Source organism: Papaver somniferum, chromosome 5 (assembly GCF_003573695.1).
Source record: "Papaver somniferum cultivar HN1 chromosome 5, ASM357369v1, whole genome shotgun sequence".
Classification (NCBI taxonomy): domain Eukaryota; kingdom Viridiplantae; phylum Streptophyta; class Magnoliopsida; order Ranunculales; family Papaveraceae; genus Papaver; species Papaver somniferum.
In genome coordinates, this window is record NC_039362.1 from 175,968,802 (window position 1) to 175,986,398 (window position 17,597).

Sequence of the window (17,597 nt, forward strand, 5' to 3'; positions counted from 1 at the left end):
ACAAAATAATGACGCAGTCTTTGTTTGACCTGAATCGATCTGATCCATCCAAAATGACTCATGAACGCTATTTCATTTGTACTTGCATTTTTATGTCTGCCCGAAAGCTTATTCTTATGGACGAGGAGCCAAAACGAATGCATGCGTTTCACCTGTCCACCGCACCCTCATATGTTTCTTAGGTGGCATCTCTTGATTTTGAAAGAATTGGGCAGCACTCACATCAAATTTTGGATGAAATAAAACTCAAATGTTCAATGGAAAATCATTCTTTGGTAACTCCCAAACTTAAGTAGACCTTGGTTTTTCCTTTTTCTTTTTTTAATATAACCTTCTCTTCGAAAAAAACAAAAAATTGATGGTCACATGTTTACCATCCAACTGCACCATATCTCCAGAATAGATAATTTATTGATAAAAATTTGATGATTTAAAGGACTTGAGGAACAACGGTACACACGTGAGAAAAAGCTAGCAAAAAAACTGCGAGTTTTCTATCATTTCTGTAGGAATATGTTTATATGAAATTATTTTTTCCCGATAAGTTAGAGACTTAATAACATTTTTTTTCATGAAATTTTCATGGGGAGACTTTGTTTTTTCAAGCATCATATATCAGATAGTCATATGAACAATGTCGATAGTAACAAATTAGAATCCTTCTAAAAGCTAGGGTTATGAAACGGGAACACTAGCTAAAATATCGATCAAAACAAAAAAAGTAAAAATAAAAAAAATAAATAAAGAAGTATCTAATCCATATAATATTAACAATAAAATGATATAAAAAATAATAAATAAATAAAAAACAAAAAAAAACACTAGCTAAAATGAAAGAGTTTAATCATAAAAATTTAGCTCATCTAAAGACTAGAATCGAACTTAAATAAAAACAAAAAAGATTATCAAGTAGATAATTGTGTTAATTTTAAACCAAGTAGTGAAATTATTTTATTACGTCCACGCTCTTTAAAGGGGTGTGCATTAAGTTCAAATCTCAAAAGAAATCTATTTCGTTGTCTCAGAATTTCAAAATGTGCACGAGTTGACTCTTTTTCACCCGTGAAAGATTGTGTGTGCACATGGTATTACAATTGCAGAAAATGGGCTATATAGCCAAAATGACACCTTTTCTGGGTCAAATGGACGGATAGAAATTCGGCTTGGGTCATGTGGACAGAGCATCTTTTTAATGGTATCAGATTAAATTACCCTTACCTTTCTTCTCCCTCTCTAGATAATATCGATCACCCTCTCCACAATCTCCACCGTTTCCATTACTTTCTTCTTCTGCTCTCGATCTTCTCTTTCTCCACCACCACCATCATCAACTCTAACCACATCTACCACCACCATGGACAGTAGAAACATGCTACAATTTTGGATTCAGATCTGGAATTAACTCATGGCGATTTTTCTGATGCGAAATAGATGATCGATCTACTATAAAGCTCTACTCTAATAATATTCTTAAAAGAGGTAAGATTGATCCTAGTTTTTCAGTTTGATTCTAGGGTTTTTAACTGATTTTGAATCGTAGCTCAACTTTGGTTTTGATTTTAGTTGATTGTAAGTTTGATTCAAATTGAAATGTGATTTATTCTTCGTTAATTTGGTTTCTAAGGTTTTCAGAGTGAATGTTTACTTACTGTTCTCTTACAATTCCTCACTTTGCTTGCTTAACTTGAGAGATGATATGTATAAAGTTTATTCTGTTTATGCACAATATTTAGCTCCTTAAACTCTTATCTTTGAACGCATTGCAGTTCGTAACCCACGGGTTTTTGATTTCCATTTTTTTTTAGGTTCTACTATTATGCATTTACTAGTACTTTACATAGGTAGATGGCAGTGGACCTGGTGGTGACGATGGTGGTTCAGTAGAACATGTAGATATTTGATTTTTTTATGTGATTTCATCCTGAATTTTCTTTATTTTTTTATGAATCTCCCCTGAGTTTTTAAATTAGGATGAAACAGATTTCTTCATGTTATAAATTGGATTGAATTTGTTTTCTATTTTTAAACTAGGATGAAACTGATGTCATCCTGTATTGGATTGGGTTGAATTTGGTTTCACCTGTGTTTAAATTAGGATGAAATTGGTTTCATCTTGGTTCCACCCATGTTAAAACCAGGATGAAAATGTTCATTCTGCCTTAATTTGGTTTCATCTTGGTTAGATGAAACTGGTTCCATCTAGGTTTAAGCTATGTAAAATCTAATTTGAAATTGATTGAATTCGCTTTGGATGAAACTGGTTTCACCTAGTTTTAACGTTTGAAATTTATTGAATATGGTTTGGATGAAACTGGTTCATCTGCGATTAACCTATGTAAAACTAGTTTGAGGTTGATTGAATTTTTATTTTTGTTATAGTGTGTGCTTGTGGATATGTTTCTTTGTCATAATATGAAGAATGAAACCAGTTTCACCCTGGTCAAAAATCTGTTGTTGTTTTTTCTTCAGTATATGAAGAATGAAACCAGTTTCACCCTGGCCAAAAATCTGTTGTTTTTTTTTCTCTCTTCAGAATATGAGTAATACGATTCTTATAGTGTCTCCTAAGTTGACATGCAGAAACTGGTTTTCACACAGTAATAACATATGATGTAACTAGTTTTCATCCAGTGATATCATAAGATGTAACTGGTTTTCATGTAGCTTTAATATATTGTATAAACTAAGATGAAACCAGCTTCATTTAGGTTTAATTTCTAGTGTATATTGTTTTAGCATGTTTAAACTAGGATGAAACCAATTTCATCCAGGATTAATATATTATAAATTAGGATGAAACCAGTTTCATTTATGTATAATTTGTGGTGCATATTGTTTCAACACGTTTTGACTAGGATGGAATTGGTTTCATCCAGGTTTAATATTTGAGTGCATGTTTTTGACTAAATATTATTTTGCGATTTAATGTGTGAGTACTTGTTTTTAACCAAATATTTTTTTTTTAGGTTTTTATGAGGATAGAAATGGAGATGTTGTTGTAGTAGGTGATGACAAGATTGGAAAGTTGCAGGACATGGTATGAGAGAAGTTGCAGCTGAGATCGCAAGCAGTTGTTTCAATGAGATAATGATGCAAAAAATATGAGTTGCAGAGCTGCATGACATGGTGCTATGTAGGAAAGTGAGTTTGATATGGAATGCCTATGGGTTGTATAAAGCACAGTGGCTTGTGGCAGAGCTGGTGTTGCTTGAAATGTATGCAATGGTATTGATGAATGCTAGGATGTATATATGGAAATGTGCAGGGAAGCAGCTGAGATAAAAGTTTCAACATGTGTTTTAGTTTGAAAACAATGAATTTTAGTAATCTTGATGTAGTTTAAGCTTAACTTTTTTGTTTGTAAAACTTTTTTTGCATAGACATATGAATGCATATATCTTAATTGCAAGTCAACTAAATATTAAATGTTTTTACTTAAACTAGACTGTATATGAGTAGTCAGTAATTTTAGTAATCTTGTCTTAGAATATGCAGGATGAAACCAGGTACATCCTAGCAGGATTTTTTTTCTTTTGCAGAATGTACATGATGAAACTGGTTTCATCCTGGAAAAAACATGTTTTTGTGAGTTTCTGCAGGATGAATATGTTTTTCTTTTTCAGAATATGCAGGATGAAATCAGTTTCACGCTGGCCAAAAAATCTATTTTTTCAAAATATACAGGATGAAACCAGTTTCATCCAAGTCTAATCTTTCTTATACCATGAATTAATTCAAGCTTTTACCAGAAAATTGAAAGATATCTATATTTAAGAAACTAACAAAAGTCATTAAGATACACTTTTTTGAATGTGTCAAAATAAACAAAAGTTGCAATACTGACATACAAATTAATGTACTCATAAACTTCAAAAAAAATTCTCTCGCGATTTCTAAATGCACTTCATACACAACCATCGAACCATAGTTATGGTGTAGTCGAGAAGCTGCAACTGTTCATGTTGTTTTGAAGTGCATCGAGAAGCTGCAACTGTTCATATTGGTAATTATAGATCTTCAAAGAATGTGTCATGAAAATAACTGGGGGTCAAATCATAAAAATCTCAGCTGCATGAAGATAAATATATACCATTAAAGTTTCAATGCATACCTTGCAGCACCTGGTGCTCCTTCATAACTAGGTTTCTGTGTGAGCAATGAGTAAAGGAAACTTGAGCTTAAAAACCTATCTTGACATGAGAATCCATCAAGAGCACTAGCGTGTTGTGACAAGTTGAACTTTGGATGGTTCTCATACACTGTACTCAACTTCCTTCTACTGCATAAGCAAGATAATAGATGGTCAACATAGAGAAATATTGAGGTTGTAACAGAAAAAACAGTATAGTTATTCTGGCCTAGCAAATTTTTCCATAGCCAATGGTTAGCCTGTTTGCACCATACCAAACACGGATTCCTAGTTTATTTAGAGCACCTTTTACTAAAGCAACCTGCAAAAGAAATTAACAACAAATCAGACTTGAAGATTCAGTGATGGTGAAGGAATACACTAGGTGATTTATTAAAGCCATAAATAGTGTGCGGTGTGTATGTGGCCACAGTCGTGCATTAGCTCACTACATACTTCATTTTTCATCCCCCAAAACTATCAGTCAAAACCTTAGGTCACACTCATGACTCACTCAACAACAACACCTCCGAAACCTGCACCAATACCTCCACCTCCACAAGCACCGTTTATCACATCCAATACCTACTCCACCACCCTGTCGATACCCTTCACCGCCACCACCTAGTGAACCAAAACCTCACCTCCAGTAGCACCTTCTTCAGGTCCAATGCCTACTCCACCACCCTTTCCATACCACCCACCAAAAACTCCACCACGACCAGAACTACCGTCGAAACCAATGCCTTTACCAACTCCTCCATCAACAACACCTCCTGGACATAGCCAAGTCCTAAACAGTGAGCAACAATACCTCCTGAATTGACAAACTCCTCCACCAACAACACCTACTGAACCATGACCAAGTCCTCCACCAACACCACCACCTCCTGAACCACAACCAACTCCTCCACTAGCACAACCAAAACATAACAATTAACCAGATCCTTAACACTAATCTACTCAAATCGTAATTGATTTCCATTTAGCTCAAACAGCTCAAGAAACCAAATCGTACTAATTAATCAAATCTAGTCAAACATTTTTGAATCCTATTAACAATTATCGAATCCAAATCTACAAATCTTCTCATTTTGTCAGTAAAATTTCAAAATAATAGAATTTAGAATTTTCAAAACCTAGCATTAGCTTAAATTAGTGAAATTCAAAATCAAAAACAAAGTAAAGACAGGAGAAGAGAATTCAGTGAGAACCTGGCGTTGATGCTGTTAACGGAGATAGCCTATTACAAAGCGCGATCGACGAGAAGACGAGATCTGGTTTTTGATGATGTTATAATTCAACAAACGATAACCACCATGATTGATGATTGCGCTCTGAAAATCACTGCCAGATCTGAAAACCCAAAATCAAATTCGTTCTCTGAAAAAGAAGAAAGTGACCGGAGAAAAAAAAAAGAGGAGAAGTTGTTTTTGGTTAAGTTTAAAAAGGGTTGTTTAAAAGGATGGGGGTTATTTTAGGTAGAACCTATTTTATTTATTTATTTTTCCTGGGTGAAATATCCAAATTGACTATTTAAACAGTATTTTTTGTATCACTGTCCATATAAACAGTATCTAAACCTAGAAATCTATTTTACCCAGAAATTGTTACTTTCAGTCTTTTTGACCAATTTTCACTTACAATTGCTGGTTTGATCATAAAGTCAACGACCAAATCAAACGTGTTTGACATTGTCATAATCTTTTATCCAGCAAAAACTATTTTGGAAATTTCTTGTGACTAATAAGAAATAATCAACAAATTTCACTGTTTGTAATTATGTACTATAAATTTTACACAAAATTGGTCAAAAAGACCAAAATCAACAATTCTTGGGTGAAATGGACAGTTAGATTTTGATACTGTTTAAATGGACAAAAATGTAAAAATAAGCAGGATGTAACCAGTTTCATCATGCCCATTTTCAAATATTTTTTCTTATTTTTAATTTACACAGGATGTATTTAGTTTAATCCTTGCTATTTTTTAAATTTAAGCTAAGATGGATCCAGTTTCATCCTTGCTAATTTTTTTTTTGGCCATTTCACCCAAACTATTTTTTACTCGTCCATTTGAACCGTGATTTAAAAATATTTGGATAAATGTCCCATTTTCCGTAAATTTTATGCCGTGTCAATAATTTCTCCGACGGGGGTATTGTAGTAATTCGATTGCGGTAAATAAGGATTCGTTGCTCGGACTTGTAAAGATTTAAAAATTAAGATATATACAGAATATATGTCACAAGATCAAGAGGAACCAGGACTCAGGATTCCAATGTGTTTCATATTCAAGTGGCTCAGAAAATAATCCTAGGCGATTATAGCTCAAAATAAAACAAGTATTAACTCTATCTTTGCCAAATTAGATTCCATAAAATATTACTTGTATATTATAAGCATGGCACATCAAGAATCCCTAGGACTAAGCATGTTCCATCAAACAAAATCACAAGTAATTAATTGAAATCATAAATCAATTAAAATCGGTGCAAAAAGTGAATTAAGAATTATTTAAATAACCACATGGCTGAAAAACAGCTTCCTCCATCATCCCGGTATTGGGGTTTAGCTACTCATAATAATCATGTTCTCAAAATACATACTTGATGCTCAAAATATGATTAAAAGAGTGAAAAATATAAAACAGTGAAACTACGACCCTCTATAAGCGTCCAGAGAAGAATGATACCAGAGAACTGCAGTAAGAGAACGACACTCCGATGCTGCTGTTGATGCTGCTGAAAATAAGTCTGCCCTGAAGAGTCTGTTCTTCGTGTTCTTCGAGCTTTGTTAATGGCAGCAGCAGCAGCAGGTACAATTCCTGCAACTCCTCCTGCGCCTCTCTGCTGGCCTCCCAATCGACCCCTAAATCTTCATCCCCCTTCTCTGACATAAAACCAACTATTTATAGGCTTTAAATCCCCTTGAAACTCGATCAAACCCCTTGGAAATCTCCATTATTCTTTACGGGTTGTTTGAAGAATAATCTTCTTCTTGTTGCGTTACAGGCTGTTTCTAGCTATTCTCTCGTCTCAAATATCTTCTAGGACTTTTACCCAACTGTTTTGATGTATATCCCACGCAAGATATCCCATAAATCTCTCAAACTAATCTCAAACCCTAAACAGAAACCGTGTGCACTGTCTTGACTTTGTGTGGATTTTCTGACTTATCCAGCCCAATTAGATGGGTCTAATCGCTTCTAACAGGTCCCTTATGTCTTGTAGAGTCCGTGGGTACCAAATTTGCCCATTGAATCGCCTCCTAGGTCGCTCAAATCCTTGATCCAAAACTGTTGACGCTGCTGCCTTTTTTTCCGCCAAAATACAGTTTTGAAACTTTGAAGATGACCTCCCCCTATCCAGTTCCGGTGTCCCTTTAGTACATGCCCTGAAATGGGATGCCCCTTAGTAATTAGGTTACCCCTTATCCAAAGTGAGAGTCCGTATAGTAATTTTCTCCCACGAGCGCAAAAACCACTTTTTAGCCAATTTCGCCGCAAAAGCTTATTTCTCCAAAAACACCTACAAAGAGATAAAACAACCAAATAAGTACAAAATCGAGCACTGACAATATAAACAATTGGGACAAATTAGACACATAAATACGTCTATCAGGGGGACTGGGATGAATGCCTTGCTTCAACAGTGAAAATGCCCGTGTAGACAAAAGCTATGATGCAGCAAGGTGTCTCTTTAGTCTTTTATACTTAAAAATGATTGGGAGAACGTCTGGTGAAAAAACAAGATTTTTTTTATCGATTGTATCTTTAAATATAGCCAGAATTCAGCTAGATAAATTTCCCATTCAAATAGTGTATTCAGGCTTGATAAATCCATTTTTCACATAAAGTATCTACGCAGGGACGTGACCGAACCTATATCCTAACAAGACTCATGAAGTTCACACCAAATTAAACTTCACCAAAATTATTTTTTAGCAAAACTGGAAGTAGATATTTTCATCTACCTATGATATTCTTCAACTAACCCTTTATTAATTTAGTTCTATAAACAAACAATATTCCATCAAAAAATATCTAACCTGTAAACAAGCTTACAAGAGCAGTTACATTAAGAACTAGTCATTGTTTAAGTAAAAGTTTGATTATGATCATCCAATCCCAATCCCAATCCCATCATTATTATTATTTGTTTAATACATACATCCAAAAGGTCAATGATGTTGTTTTCTAGAACCACTGCCCCCCTTAACTTACATGATGACCATCCCACGGCTCTCAGTAATCCACATCCCATGGTCCCATACTTACTCCATCATCATCATCATGATACAGATCCTCACCAACTCCACTGTTTCAAATTCCAACTTTATTTCGATATTTTTCAATTAAATAACAAGTAAATAAAATAATGAATTGAAGATAAAGTCGAATCTGTCTGTGTACCATTCTTAAAACAACAGTCGGCGGCAGTGGATCCTTCAATTATCACTTTTCCTTTCCAGCCTGTGTGCCATATATTGTTGGTAACTTCCAAGCAACCATCATCACCCATATATTCTGTTCAGATCTCAGCAGCAAGCAGCCCATAATTTCATCGTGCTGGAGTCAGTCAATTCAGACTTATTCAATCCTCTGCACCTCCTCCTCCGCCACCGTCTCTACAGTGATTCCCACACGTAATTTACATTATTTTTTTACCTCTTTTAAACATTGACTTCTTCTTCTGAATTGACTCGATCCTCATCATCAGCAGCAGAGCAGACTTCTACTTCTTCTTCTTCTTCTTCTTCTAACAAACTCCCTTCACACTCCACCTCCATCTTTATGAATAAATCCACTTTCAGAAAACCAAATTTAAATCCAATATTCCAACCTTTCAATTTCTTCTTTCCCTAAAGCAAAACTTATTCTTTAACCAATTTATCACTTATTCTTCAAGAATCACATTCTTCTTCGAAATAGAAAAAAAAGAACTTTTCTCTGCTTTTCTTCTCGATTACTTATTATCTTCTCTGTTTGTGATTGATTTTATTGCTTCATTTTAGTGTTTTTCTCTTCGTATTAATGGCGGTATCACCGAGTTTTTTCCCGCCAAGGAAGCGGAGACCATCACCAGGTTCATTCATTTCTCCAAACTTGTCAGATTTAAAACTAGTCCGTTCTTTATTACTACTCTCACAAGAAATTTCAATCATAAAACCCTTAAATTATCTTCAGAAACGTTCGTCAACATCGATAATACGTAAATCAAAGCTTCTGGTAATCTTATTCGAGGAAATTCTGAGAAACGAGAAAAAATTCTTACCTCGTTCAGCAATCCTCTGTTTCGAAGAAATTTATATAGTTCTACAGAGGATTAAAAGCTTGTTAGAGGATTGTAGTAATGGGAGCAAGATGTGGTTATTGATTCAGAACGAATCGGTTTCGAATTCGTTTCATGAATTGACGGTGGAATTGTCAACGCTGCTGGATATATTTCCGGTAACGGAGTTTCCGAATTTGAGCGAAGATGTGAAAGAATTAGTGATTTTGATCAGAAAACAGTGTTGGGAGAAAAAATGTTTTGTTGATCCAACTGATAAGAATCTCCGGTATGATGTGATTAAGCTTCTTGATCAGATTAAGAAGGAGATAATCCCTGATTATTCAGAGCTTCTTCGGGTTTTCGGGAGATTGGGATTGATTGGTTCTGGTTCTTGCAAAGAAGAAATCGAGAGCTTGGAAGATGAAGTGAGTAATCATAATCAAGTTTGCGAGAAATCGACGGTGGAGATTATCGCGTTAATCGGTTTAGTCCGGTACGGCAAGTGTGTGCTGTTTGGGGCGTCGACGCCGAGGTATGAATTGGCGTCGTCGTCGAGTTTTTCAGAGGTTGTGTTTCCGGAGGATTTCAAGTGTCCGATTTCGCTTGATTTGATGAAAGATCCGGTGGTGGTGGCGACGGGGCAGACGTATGATCGGAATTCGATTAGTCATTGGATTGATTCCGGGCACGAGACGTGCCCGAAAACTGGTCAGAATTTGGTTCATATGAATTTGATACCCAATAAAGCGATGAAGAATTTGATTGCTTTGTGGTGCCGTGAGAATAAAATTCCGTTCGAGTCGACGGAGCCGAACGATAAAATTAACATGACTACGATTAACAAAGCGGCGATGGAAGCGACGCGGATGACGGCGGTGTTTCTGGTTGATAAGCTTGCGGCATCTCAGTTGCCGGAGACGGCGAATCGTATCATTTTCGAGCTGCGTGTTCTTTCGAAGACTAGTTCGGATAACCGGGCATGTATCGCTGAAGCCGGAGCTATCCCGAAACTAGTACAGTACTTGGCTTCGGAGAATGCGCAATTGCAAGTGAATGCTGTTACAACGATTCTTAATCTTTCGATTTTCGAAGGCAATAAACGCAAGATAATGGAATCTGCCGAGACGTTGGAGGGGGTAATCGAAGTGTTAAGATCAGGCAAGACGTGGGAAGCCAAGGAGAACGCAGCCGCAACGATATTCAGCTTGTCAGCGTTGCATGAGTACAGGAAGAAGCTATGGAGGAAGTCGCGAGTTGTAAAGGGACTGGTTGAACTCGCGAAATCGGGTCCGGTTAGCGCGAAAAAGGATGCATTGGTTGCAATATTGAATTTAGCAGGAGATAGGGATGCAGTTGGCAGGTTGATTGAAGGAGGTGTGGTGGAAATGGCTGTGGAAGTCGCGGAGGCTGTACCTGAAGAAGCGGTTGCGATATTAGCAACTGTTGCTAAAAGAGGTGGAGCTTTGGCAGTTGCAGGAGCTAAAGGCGCGGTGCGAAAATTAGCAGAAGTTTTAAGAGACGGACCAGAGACTGCCAAGGAAAGTGCAGCTGCAGGGCTTGTATCAGTTTGCAGGAGAGGAGGTACGGAGGTGTTGGCGCAATTGGTTGCAACGCCTGGAATTGAAAGAACAATTTGGGAAGTGATGGGAATGGGAACAATGAGAGCAAGAAGGAAGGGAGCTTCATTGCTGAGGATTCTTCGACGGTGGTCTGTCGCGGTTGAAGATCAAACTGCGGTTGCATACTCGACCAACCATGTAAGCACATTAAGCATTGTCCAAACTTAGAATTTGTTGCATCGTGGGTGAATTTTTATCTGTAAATAACTGTTACAAACCGAAACTCGAACTTTTGTTTTTCTTTTTTTTTGTTCTTCTGCTTTGATTTGTTGTGAACTGCTTCCCTATTCTTTTCCTTCAAAATGTAAATAGGAAGCAGTTATGATATACTACAAAGAAGAAGAAAAACCTGCAAAACGTTTTGTTTCGCATTTCAGTGTTGTATACACATATTTATATATCAAACCAAATTAGTTACATTTGCATCATAATTGAATTAGCATGTACTTTTATCTAGAGAACATACACCATGCCGACCTCCAGAAGGGATGCAGTCGGAACCCGGAGTGCCACGTCCGGTCCTCTGCAGTTTTGCCTTAGGAAATTGTATCCAACATTGATTGCAAATCTCTTCAGGAAAGATGATCCTTGTCTTGCTTTTACATGCGACTTCCCTAAAATGAAAGCAGTGCCAGCCTCTTGCGCTGCCCGCAACTCTTCCAGCTCAGCCAGTATGCTGTCATTTGTATCATCAAGCCGTCTGTCAGATTCATCATCAACTGCAAACCTCACCCTCCTCTCACTTCTGTCAATAGCAACAATAGTTTCCAATCCTGTCATTTCAGTCAGACTCTCAATGGTTTCGAATCCGGCTGATACACTCCCCAGCTCAACACTGCCATCAACCTCGTATGCAGGCGGACCCGAAAAACCCGCTGTCCCAATTACAGTCAGTCTACACTCACCAGATCCTGACATCTCACTGGTGAACGAATCAGGTCCACGGTTATCAGATGCATCAAACCGAATGAATGCAGCCAGATTTTTCACCAGCTCGGATTCAAATGAGTCCACATCCTGGTGAACATCTCGATATCCAAGACGGACGATGCACCTGTAGGATCGATGAGCTTGGGGACCAACCCGTCCTACAAGGTACCTTTCTGCATTGGGCACATAAGGAACAGGTACAGCTTTGACACACACAAAGACTAGCACCCGGTGGAAAGCTGGGAGGTTAGTGATGAAGCGGGAGAAATTTGCTGGGATTCCAGACACGAGGTCGCTGTATACAAGGCCAATGCCAGGGACGCGAGCTATGCCCAAACTCGGTTCCAAGGCCAAGAGCCACTCCAAGGATACTTTGTTCTGAAGGTCAAACTCATACTTCTTAATGGTTGCATAATGCCAAACAAACATGACTGTCATCAGTATGAAGGCTAAGATAATAGGGACCCAAGCACCTTCCAGGAACTTGATAAGTGAAGCTGAGAAATAAAGAATTTCAATGGAGCCAAAGAAGATAAGAAAGGCAAGAGCAATTATAGGAGGTTTGCGCCAACACAAGACGATGACCAAGGATGTAAGACACGTCGTTACCAGCATCACTGTCATTACTGCCAGCCCTGCAATTTAATACAAAAATACATTTCACTACTAACTACTTGCTGCTAAGATTTGGTGACGAACGCAAGAATGAAATTGAGATCTCTCAGGATTCTTGACTGTTTCTAATGTTAGACTTAGAACGGTATTTGCATAATTGAGAGACAGTCAATTTGTTGCAAAGACTAAGCTCAATAGATGACAAGTTGTTTGCTTGTTAGAAGAGGACTGGGCATGAAGTCAGAAGCCTCAGTTAAGAGGACTTTGCTTCTATGCCCAATGACATCAAGATTACGTTCCCTGCCAACTTGCGACGGAGAAAATATTTAATCTAATGAAGTGAAAAATTTCAGGAAATTCTCATTTAACAGTTGAGAGAAGCAGTTGTAATAGAGAAACCATAAATTGGTCATACCTGATGCATTTCCCATGTGTTTTGTGTCCCTGAAACCAACAGCTACCGCGATGCAGAGAATCATTAGCATCCAGTTGATCTCGGGGATGTAAATCTGGCCATGAATCTTTTCAGATGTGTGAACAACTTTGACCCTTGGAAAGCAACCAAGAGACTGGCTCTGGTTAATAATAGAGAATGTCCCGCTGATAATTGCCTGACTTCCCACGACTGCAGCAAAAATGCCTACTATAACCACAGGTAACCGCACATTTTCTGGAACAGTTATGAAGAATCCGAGATGATCGTTTAACTGGTGATGCTTTGATAAATAAGCAGCTTGACCCATGTATTCCAAAATCAGTGCCGGATAAACCATAAATGTGAAGGCAATCTACAGGTTGGAAAGAGTTGCATACTTCTGTCAGACAAAGTTATAGATATTGATAGAAGAAAGCATCCTGCAAAGACAACGTACCTGGACTGCGGTATACGGGAAATGGCCAAGATCAGCAAACATTGCCTCCGAGCCTGCAACCATGGAGAAAAGGTAAATATTGTGCATCACTGTCTCAAACGAGTTTTACCATGTTACCTATGTTTGAAATTTCTGAAATTACCTGTAATGCACAGTAAAATTCCACCAAGAGACATCCATCCTCTTTTCTTTGTTTTCTTCAGGAAGCTGTACATGTAATATGGGGATAAAGCTTTATAAATTTGTGGGTTCCATCGGAAAATGTTGTACACGCCAAGGGTAGTGATACAGAGTAACCAAGTTAACACAATTGGCGCAAATAGGAAGCCAACCCGATGTGTGCCATAGTGTTGCAATGCGAATAGACATACTAATACGAAGCAAGTGATGGGAACCACAGCATCTGCATTTCGGGATATAGCCACAAGCAATTGCAATATTACATTACATTACTGCACTTTAATATCAATATATGGATATCATCACATTCATACGCCAAGTGACTTACATAAATGATGCTCCTTTGACATGGAAAACCCAAGTCCTGAAACTGCTGAGAAAACTGAAATTGCAGGCGTGAGCACCCCATCTCCAATTACCATACAGGTACCAAGCAGGACCAGGACCAGCAAAGCAGTATGCAAACTCTTGTGCTTCTCCAGCAAACCTTTCACCTTGGAGACGTTTTCGGACTCCGAGGGACAATCTAGTTTATACGTAGAGAGCGCTTCATCTGCAATTTGCCTGTTGGGAAGTAGGCTTACTTTTGCGTGCCGACATATCAAGGAATACAAAGCAAAAGTTCCACCTGCAAAATTATCAAATTATATCGAAATTTTGTAAGGCGCGAACCTAAAAGAGACGTGTTGAGGTAAACTCAGCGCCTACCCTCTCCATTGTCATCCGCTCGAAGAACTACAAAGACATACTTGAATAGAGGGACTAGAGTTAAAGTCCAGAAGACAAAACAAAGAACACCGTAAATCTCTTCGTTTGTCTCAGAATGTTCGATGTCATCAGCGAACGTGCTCCTAAAAACATACAGTGGAGAAATGCTCAAGTCACCATACATCACTCCAAGACTTTGGTATGATAACAGCAAAATTGTCTTCCATGAATCCTTCTGAAAAATCACAAATTCGCATACCGAACCAAGTTAGATGAAGCCAGAAAATCTCATATATCTACCACTAGAAAAGAAAGTGCAAAATTGAACTTACCTTGGCAGAAATCCCATGCCTTCTAAAATTCTGGTCCATAATTCAGTAAAAACTCAGGTCATCAACATCAAATGAAGGATACTTGGTTCTTAACACGGACGCTTGGCTATCTTCAGATCTGCAGTGACATGATCAAATCCTTATACAACTCATTTCCCGACCACAGGTACCAGTTACTAATTCAGTTTAATACAACTCAGGGAATATCCTACCTGAGCACAACAATATCGAATTCGACGCAGAATTCATTGACAACATATGTCATAAACAATACATACAAAACCGGCTAAATTATTGAAGCAAAGAATGGACTTTACCAAATTACAAGTTAAAAGTTGAAAAATGAGTAGTCTTTTTCAGCATAACAACTAGTTTTTGTTGCAGAGTGAGCTTAAAAGAAAAAGAGCCGTCTAGATTAAAAATAAAACAAAATCAGGACAATCAGTTACGTCCATATATGATTAGACATAACGATCAGGTACCTGAATGGTCCCTGATCACGACAAGCACAAACGTCAAAACAAGAATAATACGATTCGATAACAATTATGGCGATTTGATTCTACATATCCTTATCAGAATATATGTTTAAAGTTGGGAAAATACCTGATCAGAAGATGTTCACAAAAGTTTTGAAGAGATGTTGTACTTATCTAGAGTTCATCTCACATTTCATATCAAGATATCAAAAAGATGAACTGGAGTTGAGTGTGAGTGGGGCACAAAAAAGAATTTTACCTTGTCAAGTACAAAATTGAACCTGTCATTTCCTTCAAAGGTGCTGCACTTGGGAATTAATCAAATCATGGGGTATAGCAGCTGCAGGAAAGTATTGTGGAGAGTGAGCTCATGAATACAATAAAGGAGTGACCTGCTCATCAACACTTTTTCCAATACCTACCGCACTTAGTGCATCTGAATAAATTAATTTGCAGAGAATCCAAGCCTATTAAAAGGAACATAGAAATTACGGACACAAATGAATGACAAAAGGGAAGGAAATTGCAGATTGCAGCTTAATTGGAAGAGCAAACTAGTTCAATATAACAGAAAACTACCAACTTTATTTCAATTCATTTTGTTTAAGCAAATCAAAATACTTCTTTACATAAATCACAATGTAAAATTAGAGATTTGCATTGTTACAAACAATAACAAAACAACAAATCATGAATTTTAGAATAAAATTCATCTATCTATCTGCTTCAACAATTACAATTGCTGCTGCCCCATTTCCAATTACATCAAATCCCAACTTCATGTCCCCCTCTAGTTCTCGTTTGATCCAGAATCCGATAAACTTCCATAGAGATGAACTTGGACACCTTCAAAGAGATAAATTATGAATTTCATCAATTTGATACCATACCTGTTTTTGGCTGCAGTTAGCTTGTACAGATCTGCTCCAAACGGGATCCGATCGATTCACAATGACAAAGGCTCAAAAAAAAGGATATAACATCAAACTTTTGAGAGGAGAAATCATTATACTTGTTGGTTTTGAAGGTGTAGAATCCATCTTCCATGATGTGATTTTGATGGATGAGAACATAATACAAGAAAGAAATAAATCTAGGATTTTTCTACTTTGATCCCCAATCCGGTGACTTGTGGTTTTTCACTCCTACTTCAACAGTACATGAAGAGAGAACGGCCGCATTTAGAGCTTTATAAGACCTACCAGGCTACCACTCCTTCAGTTTGAGGGTTAACTCAGTACCGGATCGAAGTACCCAATTTGACCCTCCAGGGTTCAAAACGATTTTATTTTCCAGTTTTATAAGTTAGATTTTGGGTTGTATACTTTCAATTTGCCGTATAATATTCCAAAATCGATGGATAGTTAGTGACATTTATAGCTGTTAGAAAAAGGTTTATTACAATTATGATTGTAAAAGTATTTGTTATATGAATAAATGTGAGAAAATCATTTAGTAACACGTAATAATGACTTGCAAACAACTTTTTTTTTTGGGCCACCAACAATTTGGGGCCCTCGCCTAGCCCCTAAGACGACCCTGATGTTACGATATGGAACTTTAAGGAAAAATTCAGCTTTGGTGAACAAAAACCATACCAGCTGCAGGGAAGTATAGTGTGGAGTCTATGGACAATGAGTCTGTATGTAGAAGTTTATTTTCCAATAGTGAATGAATAACTCGAGAAAAGTTAGTATGCAGTTCACTCAAGATGATTAAACTACTTTATTCCAAATAGAATCAAAAGTCGAACTTGTCGCAACATGTGTTTTGGCCAATCCAATGGACTTTCGTGGTGTAAGTACGACATGAGAAATCTTAGTTCCAACAATTAAAAAGTTATCCGATATCAAAGGTTAATAAGGACATCGGTTGCAGTCCATGGAAGTTGTTGAATTTGCCGAGTTTAGGGCCATTTCTATTCAAATAGTATGTGTCGTGGTAGGAAGTAGTGAAATAAGTTTAAAAGTTTGAAGTATTGTTTGGAAAGTTTGAGATCGACAAAGAAATCAGAAAAAAAACTCTAAATTGAAAGGCTCGGTTACGGTGGTAGTAATACACCTAACAAAATAATTACTTAAATTGGAAGTGTATTCGAGTAAAAATTTGAAATAAAATGTTTTTCATGCTTCGGTTGATCTGTTTATGTGCAATACAATATTACTTCTTATAGGACTGCTGTGGTCGTCTTTTTTTTTCCTCTTTTCCTATAGAGGATGTTGAGTAATGTAGCCAATCATGCCTGAGATGGCCAAGATCTCACCGCAAATTCCAGTTTCGGCAATAAAGTAGCAAAATGTTCGATTTTGTCGAGACCGGAATTAGATGGAAATGTCGGTTGAAGTTCATTTTCTCTTGTGTTTCCAGTTTGAAATTTGTATGGACTTTGGGTTTTCAACTATTTTAAACGAAGAGTTGTTTCTTTTTTAAAGATAAAAAAATCTTATATTTCATTATA

The 17,597-nt window shown here is 37.2% G+C and overlaps 2 protein-coding genes and 1 long non-coding RNA gene across 7 annotated transcripts; 1 reads left to right on the forward strand and 2 right to left on the reverse strand.

Annotated features, from left to right (window-relative positions):
- Positions 1 to 3,873: 3,873 nt before the first annotated feature.
- LOC113278205 lies at positions 3,874 to 5,547 on the reverse strand. Its single transcript, XR_003325362.1, has 4 exons — positions 5,344 to 5,547; positions 4,405 to 4,451; positions 4,112 to 4,279; positions 3,874 to 3,991 (listed from the first exon to the last, which is right to left on the reverse strand). It is a non-coding gene; the product is annotated as an uncharacterized LOC113278205 (long non-coding RNA).
- A 3,018-nt stretch (positions 5,548 to 8,565) lies between these two features.
- LOC113283756 (U-box domain-containing protein 16-like) lies at positions 8,566 to 11,440 on the forward strand. The gene has a single exon (XM_026533112.1). It carries the CDS (start codon positions 9,164 to 9,166, stop codon positions 11,189 to 11,191), a length of 2,028 nt encoding a protein of 675 aa, XP_026388897.1. The 5' UTR covers positions 8,566 to 9,163; the 3' UTR covers positions 11,192 to 11,440.
- Positions 11,320 to 15,417, reverse strand: LOC113283755 (potassium transporter 2-like). Of its 5 annotated transcripts, none has more exons than XM_026533111.1 (8): positions 15,399 to 15,417; positions 14,661 to 14,778; positions 14,329 to 14,563; positions 13,949 to 14,248; positions 13,583 to 13,843; positions 13,441 to 13,493; positions 12,984 to 13,356; positions 11,477 to 12,588 (listed from the first exon to the last, which is right to left on the reverse strand). In XM_026533111.1, the coding sequence occupies exons 2-8, from the start codon at positions 14,697 to 14,699 to the stop codon at positions 11,477 to 11,479; spliced, it is 2,373 nt and encodes a 790-aa protein (XP_026388896.1). In that variant the 5' UTR covers positions 14,700 to 14,778; positions 15,399 to 15,417. The 5 variants fall into 5 exon arrangements, with proteins under 5 accessions (XP_026388892.1, XP_026388896.1, XP_026388894.1 ...); XM_026533109.1 differs by lacking the exon at positions 15,399 to 15,417 and adding an exon at positions 15,267 to 15,396; XM_026533108.1 differs by lacking the exon at positions 15,399 to 15,417 and adding an exon at positions 14,873 to 15,070.
- Between the last annotated feature and the right edge of the window lie 2,180 nt (positions 15,418 to 17,597).